We start from the raw sequence: 17,165 nt of genomic DNA, 5'->3' as shown, positions 1-17,165 counted from the left end.
TTGCAGTGAGTGGCCAGTGAGAGGCCAGCCTCCCTTACACAGGACTCCGCAAATCCTGCTCTGTGAGCCTTGACAGGGTAGGAGAAGGTTTATGATGCTGCTCATTTTAGGAAATTCATTTGCCAAATCTTGGATTCTTTACAGTCCCTCTCTGCACAGGGAAGACCCCGCTGTGGAGAGAGTGGATTTGACTGTAGCTCTCTGGGATTTCCAAGACTAGCCTGTGAATCTGACGCTTCCAGTCTGGACCAGATATTCAGTGTCAGTTCTATCTGCAGAGTTGTCAGTCTCTAGTTAAGCCACTGTATCTCCCACAGTGTCTCCTGAGCATCGAGCTTGTCTCTGTCCTCCCAGAGCACAGGAGGGCTGTGCAGTCCCAGCCATTGTCTCAGCTGAAGACCCAGGGCAAAGGACCCTGGCCCCAGACTAGCTCTTATGTCTCACCCTTCCTCCCCTTCCAAAAGACCCCTGTTTTCTAGAAATAATGGTCTCTGGAAAGTGGGATTCAGCCATCATTTTCTCGTGGGGAAAAAAGAATGTGAAGCCTTGCTTAATCTAGTGAAATCACACGAGGCTTGCAAAGTGGCTGCTGTCACTTGCTCAGTATTTAGCTTTGGAGGGAGTTGCCTATGCTTCAGTGAGATAAGGGGCAGAATGTGTGGCATGTGTGAGGCTCTCTTTTTTGTCCCCTTCTTCCTCAGATCCTGTGCCCCCTGCCCAGATCCGGACCACATCAGTGTCTGTCACACCCAGCTGGTGCAATGTCACTCTGGAGTGTGGGGCCACAGGGGCTTTAGATGTGCTGAATGTAACCTGGGGCAGCAAGGGCCTCCCCACGGAGCTAGAGCAGAGAGGGACACCGGGATCCACCAATCCTGGGACCCTGGCCGTGAGCCTGCCTCTGAGCCAGCCCAATGTCAGCCTCACCTGTGTCATCAGCAATCCAGTGGACCAGATAAATGCCACTGTAGACCTTGTTGACATCTGTAGCCAAGGTGAGTGCAACCTGCAGGAGGGAGGGGCATCTTGCAGGAGCTCAGGTGGCGCTGGCGTCTGAGGGTTCCTGGCTTCTTCTCTGCTCTGTGTATTAACACACTCGCCTTTACATGGTCGCTCCAACCCAGAAGTGCGGAGTCACATCCAGTTCACATCTGCCTTTAAGTATCTCTCACTTCCATGCCCTTCGCACTTGTCCCGGGAGCAACCTTCCAGGATCTGCCCACCCCGTTCACCACCCACCATGTCCAGATCAGAATGTGGCCTTTGTCTGCGTCATGTCTGGCAGCCGACCTCCAGTTAGTCCCTATAGGATTCAGGACTTGGAAGATCCTCTGCCCCTGATGTTGGCCTCCTTCACACAGGGCACACACAACTGCTTGCTGAAGTTTCCTAATGTGTGAAGCCATTGTCGGCCTTTAAGGATGAGCCTCTTCTGAGGAGCTGTCCTCGTCCATCCCTTCTGAGTTAAAGATCCACATGTGTATTTGAATCTTCTGTGAGTGGAACACCATGAGGGCAGGGGACACATCCTTCCCCCTGTTCATGCTTGTGTCAAGCCAGGTCTTTGCAGCGTTTGCTCCCAATAGGTGCTTCATTGAATGTATGAATGCCTCGGGCCTGTGTGCACCCCTGTCCCCTCTAAATCTCCCTCCAGGGGCTGCTGGAGGACTCTGACTTGTCAGTGTCAATCATCATCCCTTGTCATGTCCCCACCCACCTCCCATCAAGATCAAGTTCAGAACAACATGCCCCACAAAAATCCTCCTGAATCCAGCTGCTGCCTCCCCTGGCCTTCCTCACCTGCAGCTGCCTCCTGTCCTGTCCCTCCCCTGCTGCGGTGCTCACTCCACACTGAATAGCTCTGAAACTCCTGCTGCTCCCCCATGAGACAGTGGACTGAGCATGTCCTTGGGAGGTCCTCACTGAAGACCTTGTACAGGGTTAAACCTCTATTGCAGTTAACCTCTACCTGTATATTAAGAGCTTTTGTCTTCCCCCCGGGTGATGACATTCTCAAGTCACAGAGCCCTCCTTGTTGGTCACAGCCTCCCCTGAAACGCACAGGACCTGGGTCACTGGTTGAAGTTTGACCTTGCCATGCTTGTCCCTTTTCCGCTTCTGAACCAGGCTCCTTCTACCTTTTCTACATTCTGTCTCTCTCTCCCCTTGTCATTGTATATCTCCTCTTGTCTTCTTACTCAACATTTTTCACTCTCTCATTGTGAGGGAAACAGACTCATATGGAGATGGCACAGCTATCCTCATGGGAAGCATCCGAATGAGCTACTTGGCTGTGATTTTGATCCTTGTAGCTGGAATCTGCCTTTGGATGATCTATGAGAAAGTGATGGAGATGAGAAGAAGCAGGTTGTATATCTCCTTCTGAACCCACATAACTCCCTCTCTCCCACTGTACCCTGGGCTCCCTTCCTCTTATGTTTTACTGATAGGAAGTGGGCTTTGTAGGGAAGATGAGGAGTGTAAACATGACAGCCTTGGATTCCTGGCAGGTGGGATAGTTAGAGATTTCCCTGGAGAATCCAGCTCCAATCTGTGATGACTCAGGTCCAGGATTGCAGTGGGTTCCTATGGTCAAGGATAAAGGCATCAACTATGCACACTGATGCAGCAGGAGCCTAGACAGGACAAGAACAAAGTAAGATCTGGGAGTGGTGGCCAGCCTGAACACCTATAGGTCTCACACTGCCCAGCCTTGGGCTCTCCAAACCCAGGCATATACTATTTCTATTCTTGACATCTTTATGTAATACCAACATTATTAACTAAAAAAATAGTAATTGACAAATGTAGTGTTGGTTTTTTAGGGGATTTCATAAGCAGTTCATATTAATGAGTATTGATTGTAGGCCAGTACCTCCGGGGCCACTCTCTCCTCAGCTATCCAAGGAACACTCTGTCTTGTTTTCCCAGCAATTGATGAACAATAGCTGGAAGAGAAGGGGTCTTGCACTTAGTGTCTACAGTGACGTCCATAACTGAGGACAGCCCACGAAGATCGTTTCATTGAAGGAAGCAGCAGAATCTGGCACTTGTGAGAGACCTGTACTCTGACCCCAATACACACAGACATCTACCTCCTCCAGCTTCAGTCCACCTCCAGATGCCCCTGGAGATGGTGTATCTTCCTGAGCACACATGAACTTATTACTTCTTCTGATGCCTTCCCAATCTGCCCTCATACTCAGACCTTCATGCCAGCCAAGCAAGGGCTCTTCTTCTGCACTTGACCTAGCTCCCAACCCCTCTTTTTGAGAAACCTTTCCAAAGAGAACCCTGCCTGGCTATGCAGGTGGAAAATCCTCACCACCTCTGCTGTGTCACTGGTCTGTCCTGAGAACACCAGCGCAAGTGGTGGGACTGTGAAGAGGTGGGGACGTTGCCCCAGAGGATGGAGTTAATATGGGTTCTGCATGCTGAATTGGAGGTTGGTGGAGGCAGCACACATTATGGGAGCCCAAGCTCCTTTGCAGACCTGGTGTAGGACTCCCTTGGGAGTGTCAGGATCTGTGTGGGATGCGGGGGGAGTTTCTAATACACCTAATACACCAAGCCACAGCTAACGTGAACTTAAGCTGTTGTCTATTGCAAATTCATCTCCATGTCAAGTAGAAAAAGGAATCCATACTGCCTCAGGCCCTCCTCAGGCTTCTCTTTTCCTGACTCTGGACCCCCACACAGAGTTTGTCTTAGGAGATTAGCATCAACACTCCATGCTTGGGATAAAGGGCCCTGGTGAGAATGGAAGTGCAATGTCTCCCCAGGTCCCTTGGTGAGGCTGCTGTGGGCTCTGAGGTGTGAAGTCTGTGGGAAAGTCTGACCCAGCCTTCTCCAGGCTCTCCTACTGACCCTCAGCCCCCTGAAGCCCTTCCAGCCCCAAGCCTAAGGTCAGCCTCCTCTGGCTCACACAGGTCTGTCTGCCTTCCTTCTCCATGTTCCTACTCCACAACCACCCCTGCCTGTTGAAATCCTACTGTCCTTCTCAAATCTCTCTTTCAGCCTCCTGTTCCAAGGAGCCTTGTCTGGATCCCAGAGTTTTGAAAATAGGCTCTCTCATATTCAGTCTCTTTCAACATTTAAAAATCACTCAGGCCTCTGCCACAATCTGTCCTGGATTGGAGTCATTTCTTATCCACTGGACTAAGCTAGGGCTTCCTCAGAGGGATCATGGAACTGGGGAAGGTCAATTCCAAGGACAACACGTACCTCTTGTCATGAAGAATCTCAACCCTTCTCCCCATTTGCTTGGGCCTTGAGCAAATGGCAAGGAATGGTGGTGTTCTTGCATAAAAGGCCCTCAGTTATAGCCAGCAAGAAAATAAGAACCTCAGTTTTTTAACAGCAAAGAACAGAATTATAGTAACAACCTTAATGAGCAGGAAATGGATTCTGCCTTAGAGTCTCCAGAAAGGAGCACAACCTTACAACTCCCTGACTTTATTCCACATCAGACTTTTGACTTCCAGAACAATAATACAATAAGTTGGTGTCATGTTAAGATGCTAAGACTGTGGTGATTTACTATGGCAGAATGAATAAATGTCATGCCATTTTATGGTTTTAAACACCTTGAGTACTCCAGCCTGGGTATCTCCACTAGACTCCATATTGTAAAATCTAACACTTCACATGACATCTCCAGCTTGACATGCCTAAAGGTAAACTCTCTGAACATGTTTCCCACAGTGTTCCCATCTCAATATCTGTCACCTCTATTCTTCCATTGTTTCAGCCACAAAACCATGGTAGCATCTCACTTTCTTTTTCTCACACTCTGTCTGCAGATACAGCTATCAATTCAATCAGCACACAAACCACCACCCTGATTCAATCATCTCTCACCTACACCATTTTGTAAGCCTTATAGTCTCACTGCTTGTTTTTAATTCTTTAAAGTTTATCTTCAAATTCATATCCGCGGTGATCCTTTCAAAATGTAAGTTGTGTCCTGTCACTCTTCCTTAAGTAGTTATTTTCTGGAGAAAATATAAGTGATTAAAACTGATCTACATGTGTATATATATATGTATATATATCTCATAAAATCTGACAGAAAATATTATAAAACAAGTTATTTTTTCCTTCAAGAGTTTAAGGACCAAGTCTTATTGCTGGTAGATTCTTCAAAACCTTAAGAAGTAGACATTTTTGGTGTGATAACAAATACATTTTAAAACATGGCAGATGATAGAAATATTTGATTTGTGATTTGGAAAACTTGACAAAGCACAATGAAGAAATAAAGTTGCACTCCAGTGGACCACACTGCTTGGACAGCTCTCACACCCCTTCTTCTGCTGCAGACTTTTTCCTGGTGAGCTCAACTCCCAGCCTCCCAAGGAACCCGAGGAACTGAAGGTCCTGTGTCAGCATCCTCCCCAGTCATGACTCTGTTGGGTCAGACACAGAGCAGGGCACAGGGCTTCTGTGTGATTGAGTTCCAGGACCATACTCTGTGCAAGGGCTTGCTCAATGCCAAGCACCCTCCTTGACCTGATTATGGTTCTGGAGAAATGGAGCTTTGCGGCTGGGAATAATTCTACATGATTTTTCCAAAGGGAGTTTCCTAGCATCTAAGAATGTCACATTGCAAGGAAACTCACCATGAAATACAGCCCCATCCTGGGCTTCATAACAGTTCCATCAAGTAACTATGCTTGTACTTACATTCCAGTGTGACAAGGACTCCCACTATGTCCCAAATGACATATTCTATTTTTTGATGACTCTGACTACAGAAAACTCTCCTCTAATGAATATAAAATGACCTCTTTCTATCTTCTTCAAGTTTCCACCTTGAAATCGCTTGTCAAAATTAGGATTCCTTATACACTCAATGTCCCTTCAGGTGGGATTCAGAACAAAGCAGAGGTGCACACAGGTGCCATATAACTGTTCTTTTCTCTCCTTAACAGCTCTGATTCCACCCCTTCCCCACATTGTTTCTGAGGCCCATACAAAATTTTACTATCTCTGAGTCTTCCCACCTGGGAAAGTTGGCAGGAAAATCATAAACCAACTTTCTCCAATCTCCTAGAAAGGTGTGTCCACAGATCAAAGCATACCCATCTTTCTGTGGATGTTTTTGAGCCCAACATATTTCCCCATATACTAAGGTGGCAGTTTTCTGGTTCACATGGTTGCTTACCACACATGAGGCTGACATTAGGCTGGATCAGGAGCAGACTCGCAGCCAGGTTCCAGGGATCAGAGGCTGGTCCTAGTGACCCTCTCTGATTCAGCTCCCTGAGGAAGATCCTTGCTCTCTCAGAAAACATTCAGGTCCTATGGGACCCCCGTGGCTCTAGACTCCAGGTTGATAATAAACTAGCCTAGTGTGATGGATAGTAACTCTCAGGATGCTGGGCTAGGAGGGAACAAAAGAAATATTGCATCTGTAAAGCACACTTCTACTCCGTTACCACACTTAGTTTCATCACATTCTTCTGCGAAGGGAGAGCATTTTACAATCAAAGAATCAGGTTTGTAGGAGTGAAGCTTTTCTCTAAGTCACATAATGAGAAAGTGATACCGAATCCCAGTTATGGAGAAGAGTAGATGCCAGAGTTTCTCAGTTCTCTCCATAGCCTGCACACTTAGCCCACACTACACAGCTGAGTTCACATCTACTCACTTTCCACATACATGTTGAATACTTCACAAGCACTACAGCATGTGGAGGTCATAAGAAAACTTGGAGATTAACTTTCATGTTTGAGATTCTTAAACTCTCACTCATAATGAAGGCATAAAAAGGTTAGATTTGGAGAGAAGGGGAAGAGGATTTCTCTAGAGAAAGTTGTGCTTGAAGTCTCTCTTCCCTGCCTCATGGCTGTCTGCCACTCATCTCAAGTTTGGTGAAAAGGGCTTTGATGAGACCATTCAGAAAGGTACCTCCTGCAGCTTGGAAAGATCCTGGACAAGTGTGTGACTCACACCGGAGAATCCCACAGGGGGAGGAGCAGGGGTGGGGCTGCGGTTGGGAAAGTAGCCTGTCACCATTGATGTGTCAAGCGACCATGTTTTTCATCAATGGGAAGTAGGACCTTAAAAGGCTTTTGCTGACAGATCCATGTGGGGGAGCAATGGAACACCAATAGAGAGAGTCTTCCAGATAAGAAGCACTTGAAAACTCTGAGAGTACCTTCTCCTACTCTGACGATGGAATAGTGCTCAATAAAGATAACAAAAATGTTTTAATTATGTAACTTCTTAGGTTCAGGAAAATTCCAGGTACAGAAACAAGAGGGAACACAGGGCTAAGGGGGTGAGTGGAATCTGAAATTCTGGAGGCCTAAGTGACACTCAGAATCAGACCCCTACCTGACAGGCCCATGTTGTGATGAGGGGACACACTCTAGGCTGTGGCTAGTCAGTATTAATAGGGATGCTGCTCAAAGCCAGATGAGGGGCTGGCATGGGTATTGGAGGAGAACCTATCTGTCCTTTCACCTGGGAAATCAAGGTGAGAGCTGCACCATGGGTGGAACCTATGAGAAACTGGAATTCAACTCTGTACCATGCCAGAATGTGGGTTTGACTACCACTGTGTGCTGGAACCCTGGGACAGGACACTACCTTAGAAACAGATGAAGCCTATGGGTCACAGCAGAAGAAACAGTAAACTGATGGATGGGGAGACTTCCTCAGCTCAGGGACCATGGCTAGATTCTTACTGCTGAAGATAGGATAACAGAAAATAATTACCTCCACATTAGGAAATGGACATGTCAGAGAGAGATAGAAAAGGCCACAACCCAGAAGCCAGTCTTCAATTTCACCAGCATGCCATATTTGGGGGTGACATTTTATGAGCCCAAGATTCCCATGAGGATTCAGACCATATTTGCTGAGTACTGACTGAGCTGAAATTGACCTAAAGGCTTTTTGGTGGTCTCGTTACAGTCATGACACCTCTATTTTGAATCATGACTCCCTCTGAGATCTGATAAAAGCTAGGAACCCCTTCCTACCAAACATGCATACACTTAAAATGTAATTCAAAAATAAATTATCTGAAAATGAGAAAAATCTCTCATAAATAGGAGCTCAAAGCAGGAATAAAAAATTATCCAAAAGCTAAACCCCAAGCAGATGATAAAGGTCACCATCAATAGTGGTCCATCTTATAGATAGTTCAGACCTTCAGTACGATGTGCTGAGATTGGAACTTCTGTGGTATTCTCCAGAATCCATAGGAATCCCAGTTTGTATCACCTGGTGGAAGAAGTGCTTGTCAGATGGCTCCACTGCCAATTTACTCTTCTTGCATCTTTCCACAAGGTGCTCTTTGGAAGGAATTCTCACGGGCAGGCCACACTTAAGGAACGGGAATTATGTTTTACCTCCTGGAGAATGCATTATCTACCCACATATTTTTTTCATTCCTCTGCATGAAAAATTTTTCTCTTCACTCCTCCTTCATTTATTTATTTAGTCATTAATTTATATCAATATGAGTTCAAGGATAATTGTTTTATACTTTAGGGTATAATCCAACACTGCTTTATTTCTTTGCTCAAGAGTGAGGAATTGAGAATTTCTCATCCACAGGCAGAGAATTCACCCAAGTCCATAGGTCTGATTTTTTGGCCTGAGTTTTTGGGACAAGAGTGGACTTGAAGGGCACAAAGGGATTAGAAAATTGCCATCAGAATCTTTAGATGTGATAGTGGTTAAAATTAAAACCACTGAAAAATGTGAGAAACCATCCTTATCTAGCAGAATCAGACTTGGTCAAATCTCATAATGCAGAGGTCTGACTTCCTGGAACTGGCAGATAGGGAAATCTGTCCCAGATTGCCGGGGGTATGTGGCACTGTGGGAGTGGTTCCCTGTCTGCTTCTGGGATAGTGTCCCTAAGAAAGTGGCTCCCCTAACTCTACCCTATCCTGTTCGTCAATGAAGAAGCTCCTCAAAGTCTTGTCCTCCTTTACCTGTGTGTTATAAATAAAAGAAAGTTGGGCTACTCCATGTTGTTAAAGGCCAGAACTGGTATGGCCAGACCTGTCATGCCCTCTCTCATTTAAAGAGTATTGATCCTTGTGTTTTTATTGATTAGATAAGTTTATGGTTAATTGGTTGATTTATAGCAAACATCATCCTCCAGCAGCTAACCCTTTTCTCATCCACACAGGACGTGGCTGAGAGACCCCCACAAAAAGATGTAATTTTTCCCAGAAATAGGATAAAGGAGATTATTAGGAAAGGAAGTGGTTATAGATGGGAACTTTAATCTCCCCCCAAAAGTTCATGTTGTAAAAGCTTGGTCCCCAGCAAGGTTGGGAGGTGTTTTTAGGTTATGAGATTTGTAACCTTACCAGTGGACTAATCAGTTTCATGGACAAATAATTTGAGTAGACAATTGGGTGGTAACTATAGGCCAGTGGGAAGTGGCTGGATGGAGGAAGGAGGACACTGGGGGTGTGACCTGAACTGTATCTTGTCCTTGATGCTTCCATGCTTCCTCCCAGCCCACCCCCACCCCTTTCTTTCTTTCTCTCTCTCCCTCTCTCTCTCTCTCTCTCTCTTTTCCTCCCCCCCACCAGCTGCCATGACCATCTTTCCTCTACCATGCCCTTCTCCTTGATGAGCTACTGCACCTGGGGTTCAGAGCAATGGAGACACCAAGTTTCTACTGAACCTCTGAAACCATGAGCCCAAACTAAACTTTCCCTCCTCTAAGTTGTCCTTGTCAGGTATTTTGGTCACAAAGACAAAAGACGAATAACACAGAATTCATGGTGCATTTCAAGGCCTCAAATCCAGGCAAACCAATTAGGAAAAGATATTTTTCCCAGTGGGGGTGGGGTGATTAGTGATTGTTTAGATTCTGGGAGAGGGACCCTCCTAGATCTGCCCACCCTACAGAGAATGAGGATGGTGACTTAGCCCCTTCTGCACACCTTCCCTCAGCAGAAGACCCAGAGAAGGAAAGAGAGGACAGAGAGCAGAATCATTAAGGTGAGGGAATGGGCAGAGGGCAGCATCACTTGAGGTTCTGATGGCACAGATCTAAGCAGATGGAAAGGTTCAACCCAGGAGAGAGCTATCTGTGGGAGGGAGGCTCTTCCGTCTCCTTGTTGTGGGTGGACACTTGGCAACAGATGCAAGGTCCTTTTCAGGGTCCCTTGGACTTGGAAGCCCAGTGTGGGAGAAGCAGCCACTGCATTAAAGAGATGGTGATCTCCAATGAGATCCAATGCTGCTCTTTGTAACCAGTCCCCAAGCAGGAAGGAGGGGCCTCTGCCTCCTCAAGACACTGCTCTTAATTCCAAGCATTGTTTTGGCTGGGGGGCCCTTGGGAGGCCCTTAAAAGTCACTCAGAGGCTGAAACCCTGGAGCATACAGTTATTCAGTGACCCTGTGCTTTATCCTGGGGCATGTGTGAAGTCATTGCCTTTCCGGTTTTGTGACCTGTTTGCGTCTGTCCTCTGGCCTCAGTATCATTTACTCTGTTTATTCTCTTGCATAGTTGTAATGGCATTGCTTTCTGATGAGTAAAGAATTCACTGTGCAAATAGGCAAATGCATTAAAAATAAATATTTGTACTTTATTTTTTCATTTTAAATAGGTTTCAGTGACTATTTTTAAATGTAGAAATAAGCAGCTGAAGGAATGGTGGTGTCTATCATTAGGTGTTTTTTTGTTTGTTTGTTTTGTTTTTTTTTATCCCCAAAGACAGTTTTAGTTTGTAAAAATAATTAGAGAAATGTTTTCCACAAGGGAGAGCCGCTGGCAATATGGTCTAGTAGCAAGGCCAGTAAGGTCATAACAGGAAGCTTCTCCTAGATAAGGGATTCCAGGTAAAAGAGGAGTCTTGTTGAGCATTCGTCAGTGACCTCACTGAGCGGGCACGCATTCAGTTTCTAAACCCAGAGACTACCTGAAGCAGCGCATGCCCATTGTCCTGATAATCACAGGCTTCCTTAAATTCAGCAGGTTGTCCAGGGTCACTGAGAGAATATGTGAAAAGTTTGATTCAGTTGTAATTCTGCCTCATTCTAGACACAGTCTTTCCCAGGACAGCCGGCTCACCGACTCATCTAGGGAGGATTTTCCAGCCTGAAGGTCTCTGGGCACTGCAGAAGCACCACTGGACCGTGAGGGTCCCAGAATTAGAGTCATGAGCAAGCCACCCTGCAGAGAGATGTTTACAGTTAGGTTAGAAAGTTGCAGGATGATCCTGAACCTGAATAACTAGTCCCAGCACCCTGGGCATCTTAGGGTAGGAGTATGGAAAGAGCCCTTGTCATTGAAGGAAATCTTGTGAAGGGGGCGGGGCATCTTGATTCTCTGGCTCTGTACCTGTACCTTGACAGTGAAGTCTTTTATTATAAACGAGTAACATGCTGCCCATACTTTATTTGTCATCTTCAACATAATTCTATCAGCATGAATGTTATCAACAGGAGTTTGAGTGATACTAAATATTTTAATCACATGAGAATTTTTAGACCTGAAATACAGAGAACAAGGCCATGGACTGTGAGTTTCTCTTTCTGAGAGGTAAAGGGTTTAGATGAAAATTAGCACCTCTAAAAACAGGGTGAAAAAGATGTGGCCAGGGGAAAGTAGAGAGGGGTCAGGGCATGAAGATGCTATTTATCAGCATGTGGGCAAGGGGACTGGAAGAGGGGTCACCAACAAGAAGGGCAATAGAACTTATTGAGTGTCTATCTAATGAAGTACAAACTTATCCTCATTTTGCAGATGAGAAAACTGAGGATTCAAAAAGTTACCCACCGTCAAATATCTAATATTTGATAATTCTGGGACCTGAACCTGAACCTGGTTTTTCTGATAACATTGCACACTTTACATTTCAACAAATGGTCTAACAGAATCTGCGGGACCAGATTCTCACCAGAACCCAATACTCTGTCTCATTCCTGTTTTCCCTCCAATCCAAGATAACTTAAGCCTTTGGGGCAATTCTAAGTGCAGGTGTTTAGTGGCTGTGCCTAGACTGACCACAGCTCTCCTGGGAAGAATGGAAGGAATGGAAGTAGACACTTGGTTGTATGTTGTGGGTTCTACTGTGATAGGTGCTTTCTTCAATATATTTGTCTAGGTCCTCACAACCATGCAAAGGAGATTTCATCCCATCTTATAGAAGAGACCATTGAGGATCTGCCCATGATTACACAGGTTGGTGGCAGAGAGCAATGGAATCTATGTGGGCCTGTCTCCAAAGTCCTGCCTCCAGTATGCTGAGCTCCCAAAGGAAATGCCATTCTATGACCTCAAGGAGATCTTAATCTGGCAGGGGTACACAAGGACCACCTACTCTTGAGCATGAGCTGGGAATGCCTAGTGAAAGAGCAGAGAAGATAAGGAGTAACCAAGCATTTCTTTGGTAGTGAAGGAAAGAATTAGTGTTTTAGGTAAAAGTCAAATACAGGTAGACTCACTTTTGTGTTGGATAGACACATGTAGAAAAAGGAACTTACACGTTATCTCACACCATATCCCAAGTCAACTCAAAATGGATTAAATCATCAATGTAAAACCTGAAACTATAAACTACTAGAAGAAAACAGAGGAGGAAAGTTCCATGACATTAGTCCGGATAATGATTTTTTAAATTTGAACCTAAAATCATAGGCAACAAAGCAAATATGTAAATGGGATTACATTTGTTGGGGGCTGTGCCATGTTGGCGGCGACGGGATGGCGCCTGATCACATCAGCAGCGAGGAGGTTAAATGACATAAGCACACTCAGGTGATTTTATCGTCCACGCACACAATGTACGCGCATGTGTTCTCGAGCACTAACTGCCTGCTCGGAACGTCTTGCCTAATCTTTGCGTAAGAGGCGTGGCCCTGCTCTCCGCCTCCTGGAGGTGATATAAGTGTAGGCGGAGCGAGACTCGAACAGCAGCCATTAGCAGAAAAGCAGGAGAAGAAGACTCAAACACGAAAGCAGCTAGGAAACGGGACGGCAGCTAGTAGGGAAAAGCGGCACAGCAGCTAGCAGGCAGCGGCGGAAGGCAGATCGCAGAACGGAGAACTGAGACGCATCACTAAACCACCTTAGGTAGACGTACCCTCAGTTCACAGGATGCAGGACGCACCAGTGGGAAGCAGCAGAACTTAAGTGAGGTGTAGCAGGTCTCTCTTCCTCTAAGCTCTAAGAAAAGCCTGTCCTTCTTTCAAAATCTCTCTTAAGCAAAGTCTCTTTCTCTCTGATAAGCAGTCTCTCTCTCTCTCCTCTCAAAGCAAGTAAACCTCATTTCCTCTGTCCTCTATAACAAACAAGCAAGAAAGCAGTGCACTAAAGAGAAAGATAGAAGTGCCTCAGTTTCCACTCCACCACCCATAAGACCCGTGCAAGTTGTTGCTGCAGGCAGTGACAAATATCCATGGATTTTGGAACCGCAAAGAGCCAGCAACAACATTAATCTACAAAGCTTCTGCAGCAAAGGAAACAACAGAGTGAAGAGACAGCTTATAGAATAAAAGAGAATATTTGCAAACTATACACCTGATAAGGGGTTAATATGCAAAATATCCAAGGAACTCAAACAACTCAGTAGTAAGAAAAGTAACCTAATTTAAAAGTTGGCAAAGGATCTGAAGTGGTATTCCTAAAAAGAAGGCATACACATAGCCAAAAAAAATATGAAAAAAAATTCCCAACTGCACTAATCTACAGGAAAATGCAAATTAAAATCACAATGAGGGGTTTGGGATGTAGCTCTGTGTACAGCATACATTTAGCATGAACAAGGCCCTGAGTTCAATCCTGCAACATAAACTTAAAACAAAAGCAAAAAAAATACAGTGAGGTATCACCTCACACATGCTAGAATGGCTAAAAGAGAAGAAAGATACTAAGTGTTGTCAAGGATGTGTAGAAAACAGAACCCCTGTACTGTTGGTTGGAATGTACATGAATTACAACCACCATGGAAAATAATACAGAGGTTCCTCAAGAAATCAAAAAATGGAATTACCAACTGATCCAACATACATATCCAAAGGATGCGAGATCAGTGTGTAAAAGAAATGGAGTCCTGCTTGGACTCCCATGTTCACAGTAGCATTAGTCACAATTGCCAAGAAATGGAAACAACCTTAATTGCTGATCCCTATTGCCACCAAATGTAAAAGTTTAAAAGTAAAGGGGTCTGTGAATACTTGAATTCTGGGAGGCCCTGAGACATAAAATTTACTGTGCTTAGAATCACCCAGTAGGCACCAAACTCAAGAACTATTCCCTATCCCTAGGCTGCAGCTGACCCTGGATCTCTATCTACAGGCCTCATGGGCCTGACCAGTCAAGGCCCACTACTCTCTCTTTCTTGGGTAGTTGGCTTGACTGTGATATCCTGAAGTCCTTCACTCAAGACCCATCTTCCTGAAAGGCCTTCCAGGAAAGCGTCTCTATCCCAATTATCTTCATGAAAATGCCTAATCTCCTAAAGAGGATAAAGTAGCCCAGAGGTCAGTGATCAGAAGTCTGGCTAACTGCTAAAAAGTTTCTCTCTCGTACTCTGATGTTTACATAAGCAAAATAACTGCTCATAACCTGTAATTAAGAAAACTTTGGTAGATTTCTTAGTCTATTTATGTTGCTGTAACAAAATACCACAGACTCAGTAATTTATAAAGAACAGAAATTCATTTCACGCTATTCTGAAGACTGGGAGTCCAAGGTCAAGGCCCCAGTAGGTTCTCAGTCTGCTGAGGGCTGCTGTCTGCTCCCAAGCTGGCACCCTGTTGCTGCATCCTCCAGAGGGAATGAACATCAGCTCTGTCCTCACACAGCAGAAGGAGACGAGGCAAAAAGGGATGCACTCCCTCTGTCGAGTCCTTTTGTAAGAATGCCTAATCCCACTCATGAGACTTCTGCCCTCGTCACTCAGTCACTTCCTAAGGCCCTACTCCTTAATACCGTTGCACTGGGGATTAAGTTTCACCTTGTCTTTTAGAGGAGACGCTACCTTCAAGTCATAACAGAGGGGAGTACAGGGGAGCACCTCATGCTGCTTTGCTGTCTCAGTAGAATGGATCAAGAACAATGGGGATCTAGTCCCAGCTCCATCTTAGGAGGGATAGCTGAAAACTCAGGGTGAAGAGTGAGGAGGGATGAACTTTACCCAGGCCTCTCATTGTCCAAGTCCATTCATGATCTAGGTGTCCCCTTTGGGGTCTGGACTTTTATGGATCTTCTCATAAACAGTGTGGACTTCCGGAGTTGGCTTGGGGGTCTGTGCATGGCAGGTGTCCTTGTCCAAGTTGTTCTACAATTCAAACGGGGTTGAGAAGGGGGCTTGGTCAGCTTCTCAGAATCAGATGCAAGAGCCAGTCAAGATACATGTCTGTGGGCTTCTTCTCTGCCAGCCAGGAGTTCTGCTGCTCAACCCTGATAATGCCCCAAAATGAAGCTTCACTCAGACGCTCTCCTGAATGCCACTTGCTCTGTCTTCCACTGGGATGCTTCCCGTCTCCCCGACCACCCGGCACCTCCACACTGCTTGCTCCCTCATGGCTTCCAGGGTCTCTCTTCTCGGTGCTGCTTTCTCTGACAATCTTAGCAACAGCTGAAACCCTTCCCTATCCCTCTTCCCTGCTTTACTTTCTCCTTAGCATTTATCATCACCCAACATTTCACACTTTGTCTCTTTATTTTATTGGTCATTAAAATTCTGCTAGAATACAGATTCTATGAGGGGAAGGTAAGGACTTTGATTATTTTGGTGACTTCTCCAACCCAGATTAGAACAATTCTAGGAACACATTAGACATTCAATAAATAATGTTGGACAAATTTGTAAATCACTTTGCTTTCAGGGCAAAGCATCGTCTAAATGTCAGGTTTGGTTTTCTCTCTCAAAGCCATTAGTGCTCCCCTCTCGTGGTGCTCTGATAGTGGAGGATTATGGCTTAGGTGGGAAGAACTATTTCCTGAGTCCCCCAAAGCCCCAGCCAAGTGGAGACATAACTCAGAAAGGGTGAGATGGGAAGTAATTGTGACAGGCACTGGGGCAGTTGGGAACAGTGGATAAGCACTGGACTAGGAGAGAGCAGACCCCTGTTCTGCCTTGTCTTACCATAGTTCTCTGGATAAGTCCAGTGATCTTTCTGAGTCCCACCCTCTCCACTATAAACTGCTGGGACTGGACCAAGGGATTTCTGGGTCTCAAGAATTTGGAGTCATTCCTTTTTAGAGAAGTCAGAGGATGGGAGAGGAGAGGAGCCAACCACTGGCTATCCCTGGGAGTCCAGCCTGCAGCTCCACTTGCTTCCCCCTACTCACTTGTTAGCCCAATGGTTCTCAAAGTGTGAGACCAGGAGTGTCAGCATCACCTGGGAGCCTGGCAGAAATGGAAATTTCCAGACCCACTGAATCAGAAACTCTAAGAGTGGACCCAGAAGTCTTTCTGCCAAGCCCTCCAGAGAATTCTGCCACTGACTCAAGTCTGAGAACCGCTGCTTCTGGGGATTCCCCTCAGGGCTTTCTCCTCCCCTGGCTCATTCTGTCTCCCTTCTTCTCCTAGGTGGAATCACCCCATCTGAAACCATAGCACCGACTTCCAGCTATGGGCCAGTGGCCAACAAGATGCCCTCCCAGAGGCACTTCATCAGTGGGGACAGCATATACAAAAGGGTGGCATCACTGGTGGGATCTCAGGCAGGGAGAAGAGGGATGGGGTTGGAAGAAGGTGGGGCTTTCCTCATGCTCCTCAGATCCTTGTGCTCTCCCTACCTCCAGGCCCTGCTGGGACCCTGCTTTTACTTCCTTTGGGTCTTGAACTGATGGCAGAATCCCACCAGAGCCCCAGCCATTCACACTCTGGCCTCTCCTGTAGCCTGCATTTCAGCCTGTGGGTGAGGAGCTCCTCCAGGGTTCTTGTATCACTTCCTCTACTCCCAGGTTGTGTGCCCTTGAGTCCGTCACTCATCTCCCTTGGCCCCCTCTCCTACTCGCCCCTCCTCACTGGCAGTGAGAATCCGTAGATGTGGAGATGTATGTGCAAGGTAACTTCCCTTGGCACCACAGTCCCCAGCATGCTGCGGGTACCCAGGCATGCAACCATATTGTTCAAGGCAAGGAACAGACCCAGAGCCTGACAGTGGGACAGAGAATCCTGGACATCCTGGGACTCCCAGCCTCTGAGTACATGTCAGTTGTCCTG

At 46.0% G+C, this 17,165-nt stretch overlaps 1 protein-coding gene across 2 annotated transcripts in view; it reads right to left on the bottom strand.

Moving 5' to 3' along the window:
* Positions 1-10,886: 10,886 nt before the first annotated feature.
* LOC306643312 (CD48 antigen-like) overlaps positions 10,887-17,165 on the bottom strand; it is a 47,099-nt gene continuing 40,820 nt past the window's right edge. For both annotated transcript variants that reach the window (XM_079109361.1, XM_079109360.1), the window contains 2 exons: positions 15,126-15,269; positions 10,887-11,158 (listed from right to left, as the gene is read on the bottom strand). In XM_079109361.1, coding sequence (XP_078965487.1) covers positions 15,159-15,269 — 111 coding nt within the window. In that variant the 3' untranslated portion in view covers positions 10,887-11,158; positions 15,126-15,158. The remainder of the gene's footprint in view (positions 11,159-15,125; positions 15,270-17,165) is intronic.

This window comes from Sciurus vulgaris (genome assembly GCF_902686455.1).
Source record: "Sciurus vulgaris genome assembly, chromosome: 1".
In the NCBI taxonomy this organism is placed as follows: Eukaryota; Metazoa; Chordata; class Mammalia; order Rodentia; family Sciuridae; genus Sciurus; species Sciurus vulgaris.
This window is presented reverse-complemented; position numbering and strand designations above follow the sequence as displayed.